Genomic DNA, 14,092 nt, shown 5'->3' on the forward strand with positions numbered 1-14,092 from the left:
TGCCGCGCAGCCGCCGCGGGGGTCTGGTCAGTTTGGACCTTGCCCTGCGGATGTTGCCTCCTGCTGATGGGCCAGGCCGTCCCCCGGGGTGGCCCGGGGGTAGCCGTGAGGAAGCCCCTTTGTTGCCATGAGCCGCAGCGGAGTTGCCCCCGCTCCGTCCAACGGGGCGAGGAGGGGCAGGGGCGGGACGCGGGCAGCGGCACCGGGGAGCGCCGGGCCGGGCCGGGCCGGGCCGCTGGGTGGGTGGGTGGGTGGGTGGGTGGGTCGGTGGGTGGGCGGGCGGGGCCGGCGGGGCGGGCGCCCGGGGCCGCCTCGCACAGGCCGGGGCTGGGGGGGACGAGCGGCTCCGAGCTGCCCGGTCGCCCTGCTTGGCCCCGGGGCGCGCCCCCTTGCACCGCACCGCACCGCACGGAGCCGCGCCGGGCTGCCGCGGCCCCGGCCCCGGCCCTCGCCCCGCAGGTGGGTGCCGCGGGCGGGACGGGAGCGTCGCGCTCGCCGGGGGCCTCCCCCGCGCCCCGCGGAACGCTCCGCGCCGCGTCGCCGGGACCTTGGGGTCGCCGGGCAGGTGCCGCGCTGGAGGGCAGCGGGGGCGCGGCTGCTGTGCCTCTGTCCTGCTCCCCTTCCTCCTGCTCCTCCTTACTTTCTTCCCCTCTTTCTCTCTTTCCTCTCTTTGCTTTCTTCCTCTACTCCTTTTCTCTTTCTCTGTTTATCTCCCCCTTTCTCGCTCCCCTCCTCCTTCCTCTATTTCCTTCCATTTCATTTCTCCTCTTTTCTCTTTCCCCCTCTTTCTTCCTTTTCCATTTCCCCCCCTCTTCCCTCTCCTCTTTACACCTCCCCTTTCTTCACTTTCTTTGTCTTCCCTTTCTTTCCTTCTCCCCTTTCTTCCCCCCCCACCCTCCTCCTCCTCCCCCCCTTTCTCTCTTCCTTTCCTCCCTTTGCCTTTTCCCGCGTAAGTGCATGCAGGGGAGGCCGGGGCAGGCTGTTGGCTTCGGGGGTGCTGGGTTGGTTTGGAATCTGTTAGTGAGCACACGTTTCAGGGAACGGCTGATGCTCCTGGGGTGTTGCAATGCCGGGGTGTGGCGCGCCTTTTTTTTTTTTTTTTTAATTTTTATGTTTTTTCCTCTTCTGTTAAACTTGCTAGAACTGGGGAAACTCTGAGGAAACTTTTTTTTTTTTTTTTTTTTTTTTTTTTTTAAGAACAGCAAAGCTGTTTAGAAGGTTGTAAATAGTTTTCTGGGACTGAAGTTGGGTGGGAGGACTCAGAAGCCTGACAGGAGTCTCAGTTATGCTCTGGCACTTTGCCTCCTTTCAGTGTTGGTCAGAAAAGCAGATTTCTTTGTGGGAAAGAGGAGAAGTAGCAGGGGGGAATTGCCATTTTGGAGTCTGCAATTTTAAATTTCTTATTTAATGGAATATGTGGTGGGCGACCTCAGAGCTGGTAAGAACGAGAGTCAGAAACTGTAGTAAGACAAGAGGGGACAAACCTAGTAGTTCAGTCTATCAACTTGAAAATTCTTGTGAAAAACAATGCAATATTTGTAGCTCAAGTTGGAGATGAGTTAAAATGGTACATTGGTTTTGAAAGCAGGTGTATACAAAAGAAAATACTACTTTTCCCTCCTCAGTGATTCTCTCCTCTGCCTACAGTAAATATCAGTTATCAGCATCATCTCTTTGCTATGAATCTAAATTGTCTGGGGTAATACTGCTTTCCTGAGGCCAGAAGAGCCAAAATTTGCTTAAACCCCCCGATGAATACCTTTGTCAAGTCTGTTCTCTTTTTTTCTAACTTACGCGAAATACACTGGGAAACATACAAGCTGAAGATTTAGTCTGCTGTGCTGGGAATATGGTGATTTACTGAGCAAAATCTTGCTCTCCAAATTCGTTGCCACAGTGGAAAACCCACTCCTAGACTTATGAAAAGATTTAATTTTGTTTTTCTAATAATCTACTCCTGGTTTTCCTTTGGATTTCAACATAATCCAAAAGTTCTCTACTTTGGTTCATTAGCTCCTGAAAGTCAAAACACCTCACTTTTTCAACCTAGAATTCTGGTTTAGGAAAGGTGAAAAAAGGTAATTCCACAGGAACATAGCATGCCCAACTAGTACAACCAAAATAACTTGTGCTATTAGGTTTACTTCATAGCTCCAGGGAAACCACTTCTTGCACTGTGAAGCATTATTAATGCAGGATAATCGTGGCACTGGTAGAGAAGCTTAATAAAACAAACAGAAACCTCATCACATCTGTGAAGACTGATAGGTTATCTCAGAGAGCTGTTTACACCCACCAGATAAGAACACTGTACATCATAACAAAAACTGTTTTGGTAACTGTGTTGGCAAAATGTTCCCAGCTGTGGATTCTCGTATCATAATCATACGTATCGATCTCTGGTAGATTTTAGAGCCTTCTTTTGTTTGTCTTTTTGAGGGGTGGAAGGATTAGGGGTTTTTTTCCTACTGAAAAATCCTGTAAGGAAAGGAGTAAAAGGTGTCAGTTCCCACCCAGGAAAACGTTTCTATGATGACAATGAAAGTTACCCATTGCTGATGATACATGCACTATAAACTATAATATGGGGGGTTGTTTGTCTGTCTTTTTGTGTATTTTACATTGGAGCCTTCTTACCAGGTAGTATATGCTCCTTAGATAATAAAAAGTTGTTGTTTTGAATTGCATTTTTATGTGCAGTTGTATTGCAAGTCAGATTAAATTCATCCCACCTGAAGTAAACAGTGAAAAAGATGCCAAAAATATATCACATAGTACCTCCTAAACTGTAGATTCAAAGTAGAAAGTATTATTTTATTGATTTACACAACAGAGTTAAACCTGTGCACCTAACCATGACGCTGATGCTCGTTAGTCCTGTAACTACAAGAAACATCTGTTCTTTCCAGAGGAGATGATTGCTGCTGGTACTATTTGTCCTTCAGCTCACTGATGAACTGTAACTGTAGGTATGGCTTTAAAACATTGGCTTCTACACAGGGCTAAAGAAAGTCTCCTCAGAATAGTATTTTAAATGTTATACTTGAAGAGTGATCCAAGTACTCAAAAATTTGACAGCCCTTTCCTTCCCCCACGAGGTTTAGTTGTGGTTTAATAGATATAACCTTCCCTGTAACAGTCTGCCAGTGTGTCCTGTTCTGAAATACAGCACTGTCACAAGGCAGCAATTAGCAAAATTCTGTAGGTGGGCACAAGGGGTGCAGTGACTGCTCTGTTGCTGGCAAAATTACAGTTCCTGCTTTAGAATAATGTGAAAAAAAAATAGTTATGCATTTTAATTTAAAGTAGCCAATGTGTAGAAATTATCCTGAACACCAGGCAGTTGTACTGGGTGTTAAATTGGACAACATTGCTTGAAAGATTTTTTTTGTTTGTTTTGGGATTTGTGAGTGTACTTTCAGTGTTAATTCCGTGAGGTAAAACGTAACTTTTTGTCAGTACTGAGTCACAGACTTCTCGAGGTAGAAATTGGTCACTGAATGACTTTGCCATAAGGGCTTTACTTTCCTTAGTTGAAATTTCTTATTGTTGTAGCTCTGCCTGTGGGACCTCTAAGGGTGGACATGAATGCAAATGGTAATCACGCTTGGAACTATTCTGAGGAAGATTTACTTGATACAGTAGTACAAGGGAGGGCTAAAAAGGCTACCAAAAATTTATGTTCTTTCAGTGCCATTTTACATGCAGAGTGTATGGTCATGGGGGTTTTACTTCTTTTTTAAAAGAGAAAGATTTTAGTGTGTCAGATTCCTGACATTTTTGCATTATATTTGAATATAAGATCTCCACATACCCAAGGGTTTGGATTTACTTTCATACTACTTCTTCCCCCCCCTTAAAACCCAACTGTTTACTTTTAGCTATTCTCACTGTTTAATCTCCACGCAGTGGTAGGTGTAGCAATACTCGTTTGTGGAGTTTTGTTTAAAGCAGCCTTCTAAGCTAACAAGGGACTAGAAATGTATTATTTTTTTCTATAAAAAGGAAGTGGGTTTGGGGTTTTTTTGTTTCTTTTTTTTGTTTGTTTTCAGCAACTCTGAAGTAAAAGCCCTGCTTTTGCAGAATGTTGTCAATGAGCAGATAACTGCACCCATGTGGAATCCTGCTGCTGCTTCTGCGTGACATTCATAATTAAAGTCTACCAGTAACCCAGATATTCAGTTTGTGACCAGTTCTTATTTTCAGTAAGACTGAAGATTATCTTAACGGAACAAACACAAGTACTTTCATGCAGTTACAGGCATATCTACTTTCAAGATCGTGCTGCTTGATATTTGTGTCTGGCAGATCTCTGGTGGTAACCCTGCCTCTTTGTAATCTGTCTTTGTGCTTATGCCTGTTTTTGTGTATGCAAGCTGCTTACTGCTTTAAAAATCACTTCCTCATCAGAACGAATGTTCTGCATAACTGAACCTGAATGGAAGCAGGTTAATCGTAATAACTGGTTGCAGGACATGTATGCTTTGAAGCATTGTGGATATGCCCTGGTAAAACTCAAAGACTTTCCAGCAAATCCACCCTCAGTGGAGGGCCTTCTTCTGAAGTGTTGAGGAAGAGTTTTTTATCACAGGTGGAATTTGTGAATGGGGAAAGAGAACAACAAGGATCTGGTTACCACCTGCTCACTTACTGTTCTCAGGTGTAGCTGAAGTTTCCTTGTATCTTCCCTCCCTCCAAGCCAAGAAAAGGGAAAAATAAGTCATTTTGACTCTTACTCCCCATCCACCAAAATGATTATTTGTCTCCTGGCCCATCCCAACTACTACTTCAGAGGTGGGTGTACTCAGCACTAGACTTTCCACATGGCTTTTCTTCAATACATTTCTATAAAATCAAAAATCTCAGGTTGTCATGAATGGATGTAGGGTATTAGTGCAGCTGCCAGGAAGTTTCCAAATACCTGTCTTAAAGTTTTGATTAAAACCTAATGTGTCTGTGGACATATAATAGAGGCCTGCGTAATGCTCTTGTTGCAATGTCCTCTCCACAGTAGCTGTATGGCAAAAGTCACCAAAGCAACTGCAAGAGAGCTAACATCACTGTCTACTTTCTCTGGTATTTGTTAGAGGAAGCAGAACAGGAGGAAGAATGAAGTGAAGAAGCTGGGTGCACGTTAGTTCAGCAGCCCACAAGGCTGAGAGTTGTGAAACCAGAACATTGCAGCTAAGCCTGCAAGACCTATGAGATCTTCCCTGATGGTCTCTGTGGTGTTACCTCTTAACTGCCTTTCTACCAGTTTTTCACAGAATTTGCAGGCTTCTGAAGTACCCCAAAGTACTTTCTTACCCTCTACCTACCTCGTTCTGAACTTCTGGTGCTGCTACTGGCCCATGGTTTATTTTGGAGGCTACAGTGCTTTCTTTTGGATGCTGAATTGGTATTTAACATCTTGCTTCAACAGTTTTTCCACTGTTGGGAGAGAAGACTGAAGTGCCAAAATCGAAAGACATCTGAATTGTTTTGTTCCTGTGCCACCAGCCCCTAATGATTTTCATCTTATCATGAGATGGGTCTGTGTACTATTTCACAGCAAGCCCTCGCTGCTTTTTGAAGGAAAAAATAGACCTAGTGTAAAAATGTATGCTAATTCCTTTAAGTACAAAAACTATCTACTCAGTTTACAGTTTCACTCTGCTCTCTAAACTACTTTGAACAGGACAGAGGAGGGCGATGCATTTTACATGAGCTGGCATGCGGGAGGCCCTGCAGTGCCTAAGAACCAGGAATCCTCTTTTCCCAATCCTGGCACTGTAACTCAGGCAAAATGAATAGCCCCAGAGAGCTGCGCCACCCTAGCGTGACACTGATGAGAGGTGGCTTTTGCTTTTAACCTCATTCAGGAAAAGACGTATCTCTTACTCTCAGCCATATCAATCCTAAAACACAGAGCCCAGGCTTGCTGGACTGTGGTGTGACGAGCAGAGATTTCCAGGGCGCCACAGGGCTGCGGGCTCCCCGTGGTGGGTCCGTCAGTAGCTGTCCCGCCGCCCCAGCCAGGAGCTGGGCAGCGGGGGTCCCAGGGGGAGCCTCAGCATCAGGAACCTCCCTGGGGGCGCGGACAGGTTGAGTCTGGCGTGGGACTTGGTCCTAGCTTGTCAGGGCCCGCGGCCAGGCTGTGGGAGCTGGAGGCTGGCCCTGCTATGGCATCGGTGGGGCAGGGGCTGACAGCCCTGGGAGGATGAAATGGGGCCATGGGGGAGCTCGGAGGGGACTGGCTGGAGCTGTCAAGGCCTCTTAGTGCCCTTGAGGCCCTGCCAGTGGCCGTGAGGGCTGGCTGGCTGGCTGGGCTGGCCGGTTGGATGGGCTGTGGTACCCCTCCCGGCCCGAGGCGCAGCCCGCAGGGATGGGAGCAGGGCTGCTCCCTCCGCCAGCAGCACCCTCTGGTACCGGACGGGTTGCACGGTGTGACTGCAGCCGGGATCCGCTGTGCCGGCGGCCAGAGGCTGGCTCCGTGTTGCTGGGCTGAGGCACCCACCCTTGGTCAGGGCCGGTGTAGCCTGGCTCTGTTGGCTCTGCGCCCTCGCAAACATCCTCTTTCTTAGCACTGCCCTGTGGTGTAGATATGGGGTCCTTGCTAATAGCACTACCATTATGTGTCCAGCCTGTCTGTCTAAAACCTCCACGTGAACTTTGGTCTCCCTCCGAACTGTGGTATAACCTTGTAAAAGTGTTCTGTTTGGTTTTGGTTTGTTTGTTTGTTGTTTTTTGTTTTTTTTTTTTTCTCTGATTCTTGGGATTTTCTCTTTAAGGATGGGTGAAGACAAACTTAGCAAAAATCACATGTTGAGCTGGGCTCAGAGGGTGCTGCTCCCTCCTGTCTGTCATTGCAGTTTTTCTTTGAGGAAGAAGCTCCTTTGGCATAAATACCCATGTAGTCTACTGCTGGCTCATTTCAGTCAGTACCATGGGTGAGATTAATAATTTAGCATGTATGGTTAACTCAAATTTATATACTAACCAGTTCAAGACTCTGTTAATGAAATCAGCAGTTTTACAGTAGCAGTAGCTCCTTTATAGTAATAGAAAAGTTAAATCAGAACCTGACTTTTACCAAGACATCTCCCAAACTGCCAGGTAATGAGTACTTGTTTCACGGATGGATAAACTAAGAGGCAGATGATCCAAGTGATTTGCCCTGTGACACAGAATAGGTGCCAGAAATGGCGATGTAAAGTAAGTTGAGTAAGCCTTCTTTCCATAAGGTCTATTTAAATGGAGAACGCTAGTGTCTAGTAGAAATGAAGTTGAAATTATTTTGGTTTGATGCTTAGTCATACAGTACAGTTTGTATACAGCAATGAAGAATAATTTTGGCAGGAAAGAGGGAAGCGAGTGGCTAACATAGCCTTCATACTAACTCCTCCAGATACCAGTAACTACTGTAAGTTTCCCCATTTAATGACTACTGCATCAGAAATGCAGGCTCTGACTTGAGGAGGAGGTCGTAAAAGAAGGAAGTGGGTCAAGTACATAGCTTCTGCAACTGAACTTCAGTTGAGAGCAAGACCAAGGCTGCAGCATAAAATCTGTTATCTGTGGCTGCGCAAACCTCCCTCCTGCTCTACCACAGTGCAAAGTGCTGCCTCTGACACTGCATTCTCTACTTTGCACACTAAAGCTATGCAGAGCTTGAGAAAAAATGTTAAAATCTTTACTGAATGCAGTCTGAAGCTATGGTAATGAGTATTCTAGGCTCATAAAGCTTTATAAAACAAAACCCAAGTATATTATTAGATGAAAGGAAACAAGTCTTTTCTTATCTTGTAAAGGTCAGCTTTTGCAAAGAATGGGATATGATCAAGTTTTAGGACTTTTGAGAAAAGGAATTGCAAGCATAAACAAATAATAACTTAGTGTTAAGCCTTTTCAGAGGAAGCAGAGTGTTGGTGAGAGAAATCTGACTGTCGGGAAAAACCTCCACCTAGAGATAAGAGTCACGTTAATGTGTAAATGTTTGCAGATCTCTCATTTTGGTATAATGGAAATGCAGGGTCTGATTATTCTGAGCTCAAAACAATAGAGGAATTGCTGGGAATACAAGGCCTTTCTGAATGACATTCTTTATCCTGCTTTCAACTAAGTTTTATTCTAAAACAGGAGCAGGAAAGACATCTTAGCAAGCTTTATTATTTGGAAATTGTAGAAGGGGAAGACCACAATGGTAGCTTTCGATTAAGGCTCTGGCTTCCTGCATTGTAAAGAGCAGAGGGGGTGACAATCCTCTTGAAGGGTATGTTAGTCCACAATGCTAGTGCTCCTATAAAAACTGAAAACAGAATAAAATAGTAGTGCTAACTCTCATCCTGAAGAAATAAGGATTCCAGCTTCTTTCTGCTAATCTTCACAAATATAAGCGTATATGAAGTACATTTTCAGTTCTAGGAAAGTCTTCATTTCTAAGTTGGTAAGGCAGAAAATTATAATGTAAGGGTAACTGGTATCACAAGCTTCATCCTATGGAAGTATATACCTGATAGAGATTATAGAGATTATAGCTCACCTGACTACTTACTTTAAGGCTTAAAATTTTAGTTCTTCCATTTTGACTTCACTGTATACCTAAACCAGACTTTGAACAAATGTCCACCTACCTAAGATAAATTAGAAATGCAGGATAAGATCATCACGGGTGTAACTCTGAAAACAAAGTACACTTTATAGTAAATGATGTTAATGTAATGCTGCTAGTCACAAATAGTTTGTGGTTTCTACCTGCTGGTGGCTTGAATTACAAAATATTTGGTTATAGTACTTAAAATACTGCCGAACCTTATAGCTGTGCTGGACATTTGTGCAGTGAACCACACCTTCCCCCCACCTACTACATGTGGATCGATTTCCCCAGTCAGTTTGCAATGCTGTGGGCATAGTGGTGGACTCAGTGTGTAGTGCATCCCAGTGGCAGCATTACTGCCAAAAGCTCTGTGATGCCAGGCCTCGATTTCTTACATCCACAAGTTCTGAGATTTGCAAGTAGCAGCTTAGAAGCCACAGTTCGAGAATTAAAAGCTAAAATTATACTTAGGTACTTGGGGTACCTTAAAGAAAAGAGGGGAAAAAAAGAAAAATCTTACGTTGAACAACCTGCAGCAAAACCTAGAAGTAGACACAGTAGACACTTCTTTTTCTTAAACAAATCTTCTCACCAGTTTCTTTTGGGTAGCAGTTATTCTTAGAGCTGTTCAGAAAATTATTCAGAGGAACTAAATTTTTTCTGAAAGTAGTAAGAATGAAAGGAGCTTTATATCCTTCAACTACTTCAATATTTCATTAATGTTTTAATTTACAGATTAGAATTTTAGAAGACATTATCTATAAACTGTATTGGCTTTTGCAATTAGAGGTTGGTTTGAAATTCAAACCTGCACTGAATTATTAGGCAATGAATTTGTGAGTATAAATGGCATTTGAGTGGCAGTGTAGATTGTTTAAGGATATCATGTTCTTGATCAGTTTACCTGCATGAGGTGGTACTTACAAAAAAAGACAACCAGTTCTGTAATCCAGTTCTAGACTGATGTTTTCTCAACAGCTACAGCTGTAGCAGCTGCATAATTGTGCAGCGATCCCTTTACAGAGTACTGAAACAGAAAAAAGGGTGCTTAATGGGACTAACAAACAAAAATGATGGTAGTGCGGGTGAAATAAAGATGCAGATAAGATTGGCATATTATAAATCTTGTTGGAACTCAGCCTTGCAGCATATTTTCACATAAAAGCAATTGCTGAATCATAAAAACAAGTGTGTTTAAGCGATGGACACTGCTGTGCTCTTAGATTTGTACACTTGCAGTGACTTAACACAAATCAGCTTTAGAGATAGGCTTGGGTTTTTTGCTTTTCACCTTAAAAAGGTATTTCAGCAAGTCTGTAACAGCTGTTCTAACAACTTTGAAAGTTGAGGAGTGATGCTGTACTAATATATTTCTCCCCTTCTCATCAGCTCTTTCCTGATGGTATGTCTAAGCTCACCTGCAGGATGTTGAAGGGTTTGTATCTCACATAAGAATCTTGGAAGGCTTCAGGGACTGCTTTCCCACTGAGAAGATAAAGCATGACTAGCATCAGGAAGTGAGTGGTAAGTTATAGTGAAATCCATGTCAGTGCTGAAGTGAGTATAAAACATTCTTGTCAAACTCTGAAGTGTGAATTAATATCAAATACTTGCTGCTCAGTAATGTGTCTGACTTACTGGTTTTAATTTTGTCAGATGCAGCTGAATCATCTGTTTTCTTACTGAACTTCGGTTTGTTGTCTTAGTGCTATGGAAATAATGTCTCACAAAAACTATCTGCCTCTCCCAATCTTTTTCTTTAAAAATAATTTTATTAATTAATTTCTAATTTTCAACAGAGTATGTTTGGGTGAAGTATTCAGCTTTTTACTGGCACTAAATAAAAATGTAATTATTAACTAGTAATTTTTTAAAGAAACCTATTAGTCTTTGAATGACAGTCATATTTCATTTTATTTTAGGTTTTTTCCTTCCATGTCCCTGACAATCTCACCAAATTCTGGGAAAACACAATCTGTTTTTTCCTGAAGTTGTTGAAGCTGATATGAGCAGAGTGGAGGGCAATTTTTTTAGCCCTGCAAAGTCACATGGTGTTTGAAATGCTGAAGAGGAAGTTACGGTTTTGCCACAACTCACGCTTCAGGGTTTTTTTGGGTCTAACTCTTATTTTAGTAATCATTTCAGTTTTGAAAGTTAACCAGAAACAAGACTTCTTAAATCGGAGACATCTAGAGCTGACAAAAGAAGATCCTATTGGCAATGTTAACTGCACCAAGATTATAGAGGGAGATATAGAAGAAATTCAAAAGGTAAAGCTTGAGACGTTGTCAGTGTCATTTAAGAAACGGCCCAGACTAACAACAAATGATTATATTAACATGACAGCAGACTGTGCCTCCTTCACCAAGACTAGGAAATACATTATGGAACCTCTCAGCAATGAAGAAGCAGAATTTCCGATTGCTTACTCAATAGTGGTTTATCACAAAATTGAGATGCTTGATAGACTTCTAAGATCAATCTATGCCCCTCAGAATTTTTACTGCATTCATGTTGACAAAAAGTCTCCAGAATCTTTTTTTGCTGCTGTGAAGGGAATAGTCTCGTGTTTTGAAAATGTATTTATTTCCAGCCAGTTAGAGAGTGTTGTATATGCTTCATGGAGCAGGGTGCAGGCAGACATTAACTGCATGAAAGATCTCTACAGAAGAAGTTCAAACTGGAAATATCTAATAAATCTCTGTGGCATGGACTTTCCTATAAAGACCAACCAGGAGATGGTAGAGAAATTAAAAGCCCTTAAAGGTGAAAACAGCTTGGAAACAGAAAAAATGCCTGTTTATAAAGAAGTAAGGTGGAAAAAACACCATGAGGTTATTGATGGTAAAATAAAGAACACAGGCGTAGACAAACAGCTGCCACCTCTCAGTACTCCAGTTTTTTCTGGTAGTGCCTATTTTGTAGTTAGCAGAAGATTTGTAGAATACATATTGGAAAGCAGCAAAATACTTAAGTTCATTGAGTGGGCAAAAGACACATACAGCCCAGATGAGTACCTGTGGGCAACAATTCAGAGAATCCCTGAAGTCCCGGGTGCAGTTTCTTCTAGTGACAAGTACGACGTTTCTGACATGAACGCACTGGCTAGGTTTGTGAAGTGGCAGTACTTCGAAGGTGACGTGTCCAAAGGTGCGCCCTACCCACCATGCAGTGGAGTTCATGTTCGCTCTGTCTGTGTTTTTGGGGTAGGAGACCTGAACTGGATGCTACGAAACCACCACTTCTTTGCTAATAAGTTTGACACTGATGTTGACCCTTTTGCAGTGAAATGTTTAGAAGAGTATTTGCGACACAAAGCCTTGTATCTGCAAAAGAACTGAAATACTGCATGCTCCTGTTAACAAAACATAGATACAAATAGTATACATCTATGTACTTTTTTTTTTTCTTTTTACAATGTAACACCGATGATGGCGGTGCTGATGATGTGTATAATGGTTCTCACCATACTGGTGTGGAGATGATGCCCTCCCTGCCTTGTCCGTGGACAAGGGGGAGAGAAGACGTGTCTCAAGTGAATATGGGGATGCCTTGTGTTGCACACTGGGGATTAGAACTCTGGGTACAGAATCGAAGACAGCAATTTTTGAAAGACCAACTATTTGGAGTATTTATTATCTAAAAGGTGTAACTAATGAACTTCCTTTGGCTAAATTATTTGTTTTAAGGCTTGGGAAATGCATGTTGTTCATGGCTAGTCCTCTTTTTTTTTTTTTTTTTTTTCCCATTAATGTAATGCTAGCCAGAAGGGAAAGATGAAGAGGGAGGAAAAAAAAAAAAAAAAAAGGAAAAAAGCAGCTGGACTGCACAGACTTCATACTGAGTACTGAAAGATCTCAGGAAAATAACATTAGAAGTTATCTGAAAACTATACAAAAGGGAATATACTAAAGCCAGCTGTCATCATTTAACTTAAATCTGATTGCTGTAGTTCTGAAATATGTAATTCTTAATCCTCCTGAACATTTAATCTTCAACGTGGAGTATTAAGGACTTGTGTTTAAATCTGTGTAGCCAAATCTTGCTTTTGTACTCTTAAAGCCCCCTGATAATGTGATATAAAGTTTATACACTAGTTTGTAATTACATCTTTCTCAGGGAAACTTCAGTTTTGTGCCTGATGAGAGTTCGATTTGTACTTTTACACTTCTTAGTGCATCAGGAGTCTTGGTTCTTGCATCCATAATGACTCGAGTTTCTCAGAAACTTAAAAGAACTGCCGTAGTGTCTAAATGTCACTGATGAAACTTCTGATTTCTGCTTTCTATCAAGCTTAATTTGCATTCCAGATCCATTTAACACTGAGTATGCAAAAAATAAAGTTATTTTTATAAATATCACCTCTTCCCTAAAATTAAAGTCCTTCTGAAAGTACCACCAAAAGTCCTAACAATGAAGACCTAAAATGCTTTTACTTTACGTTGCCGTACACAACTGGAGCTGCAGCTGAGACAAGTCCTACCTTTGCTCTGTATGCTCATTCATTCACGTGTCTATGCTTCTTTAGATTTAGCTGGTGCAGCTGATTTTTATTTATTTGCTTCTTTTGGTGGAAGGGAAAGGAGGAAATCTGGATGAGTTTTGTTCTGGGTTAGGTCCCTGCTTGGCTGGGTTATGCAATGTGGCACAGAAGCATGGTGATGAGAGAACAGGACACTGTGAGGGATGATACTATTTCTTTCCATATCAATTCAGGTTTGTCATGCATATTTACTGCCAGGTGTCTCATCTTACTCCTGAGATGACAGTAGAATTGATTACAGGCACTAGCAAATGGCAAAACAGACTCAATTCTTTGTTTTTTGAACTCTTGCTGTGATGGCAGCATGTGTTTCTTACAAAGGTAGTTTGTCATGAAGCTTCTCCTAAGGTGTGCCCCAATACTTAGGCATTAAGATAACAAAGTGCTTGCTCTTGATCATGCAAACAGCTAGGGAGGCAAGCAATTTAAGCTGAAATAGGGCCTGTTCTTGCCAACACCCCCATCCCCTGCTTTCAAAACCATCTGAAAGCTGTTTAGAGAGTCTTCAGAGAGTCTCACATGATGCATAAACAGGTAATTAAAGCCTGTGAGCTGAGGCAGTGGAGGGAAATACCCTGTCTTCCCTACCCTTTGGCTTTTTTGGTGCTAAATTAACAGTAACCCGCTTTTGGCAGGCAAGGATTTCAGGTGCTTTAGACAACAGACCTAAAAAGGCAGTACCCTCAAGGTTATGTTCTTTATTCCAAATCAAGTCACTCAACTTTTTCCAGATATTCTTACTTAGTTTTCAAGAATATACAGTAATTTGATTTATTAAGTTATTTTCCTCATATGTATCCTGAGTTTCTTTATTTTGTAGTGGAAATTAGTCAGTTGTTTCTTACTCTTTGAATACAAGTAACAGTTTGAGGGGGGGTTCTTTTTTTTTCCTTTTTTTTTTTTTTCTTTTCTGGGTCAGTTACTAACCTCACACAGATCCTTTGTATTTTCATGATGGTCTCTCTTATTTGCTT

General features: G+C 42.3%; 1 protein-coding gene across 1 annotated transcript; it reads left to right on the forward strand.

Moving 5' to 3' along the window:
* Positions 1 to 296: 296 nt before the first annotated feature.
* GCNT1 (glucosaminyl (N-acetyl) transferase 1) lies at positions 297 to 12,936 on the forward strand. The gene is made up of 3 exons (XM_032981903.2): positions 297 to 459; positions 9,965 to 10,099; positions 10,498 to 12,936. The coding sequence occupies exon 3, from the start codon at positions 10,624 to 10,626 to the stop codon at positions 11,914 to 11,916; it is 1,293 nt and encodes a 430-aa protein (XP_032837794.1). The 5' UTR covers positions 297 to 459; positions 9,965 to 10,099; positions 10,498 to 10,623; the 3' UTR covers positions 11,917 to 12,936.
* Positions 12,937 to 14,092: the final 1,156 nt, after the last annotated feature.

This window comes from Tyto alba, unplaced genomic scaffold (assembly GCF_018691265.1).
Source record: "Tyto alba isolate M040663 unplaced genomic scaffold, T.alba_DEE_v4.0 Super-Scaffold_13, whole genome shotgun sequence".
NCBI lineage: Eukaryota > Metazoa > Chordata > Aves > Strigiformes > Tytonidae > Tyto > Tyto alba.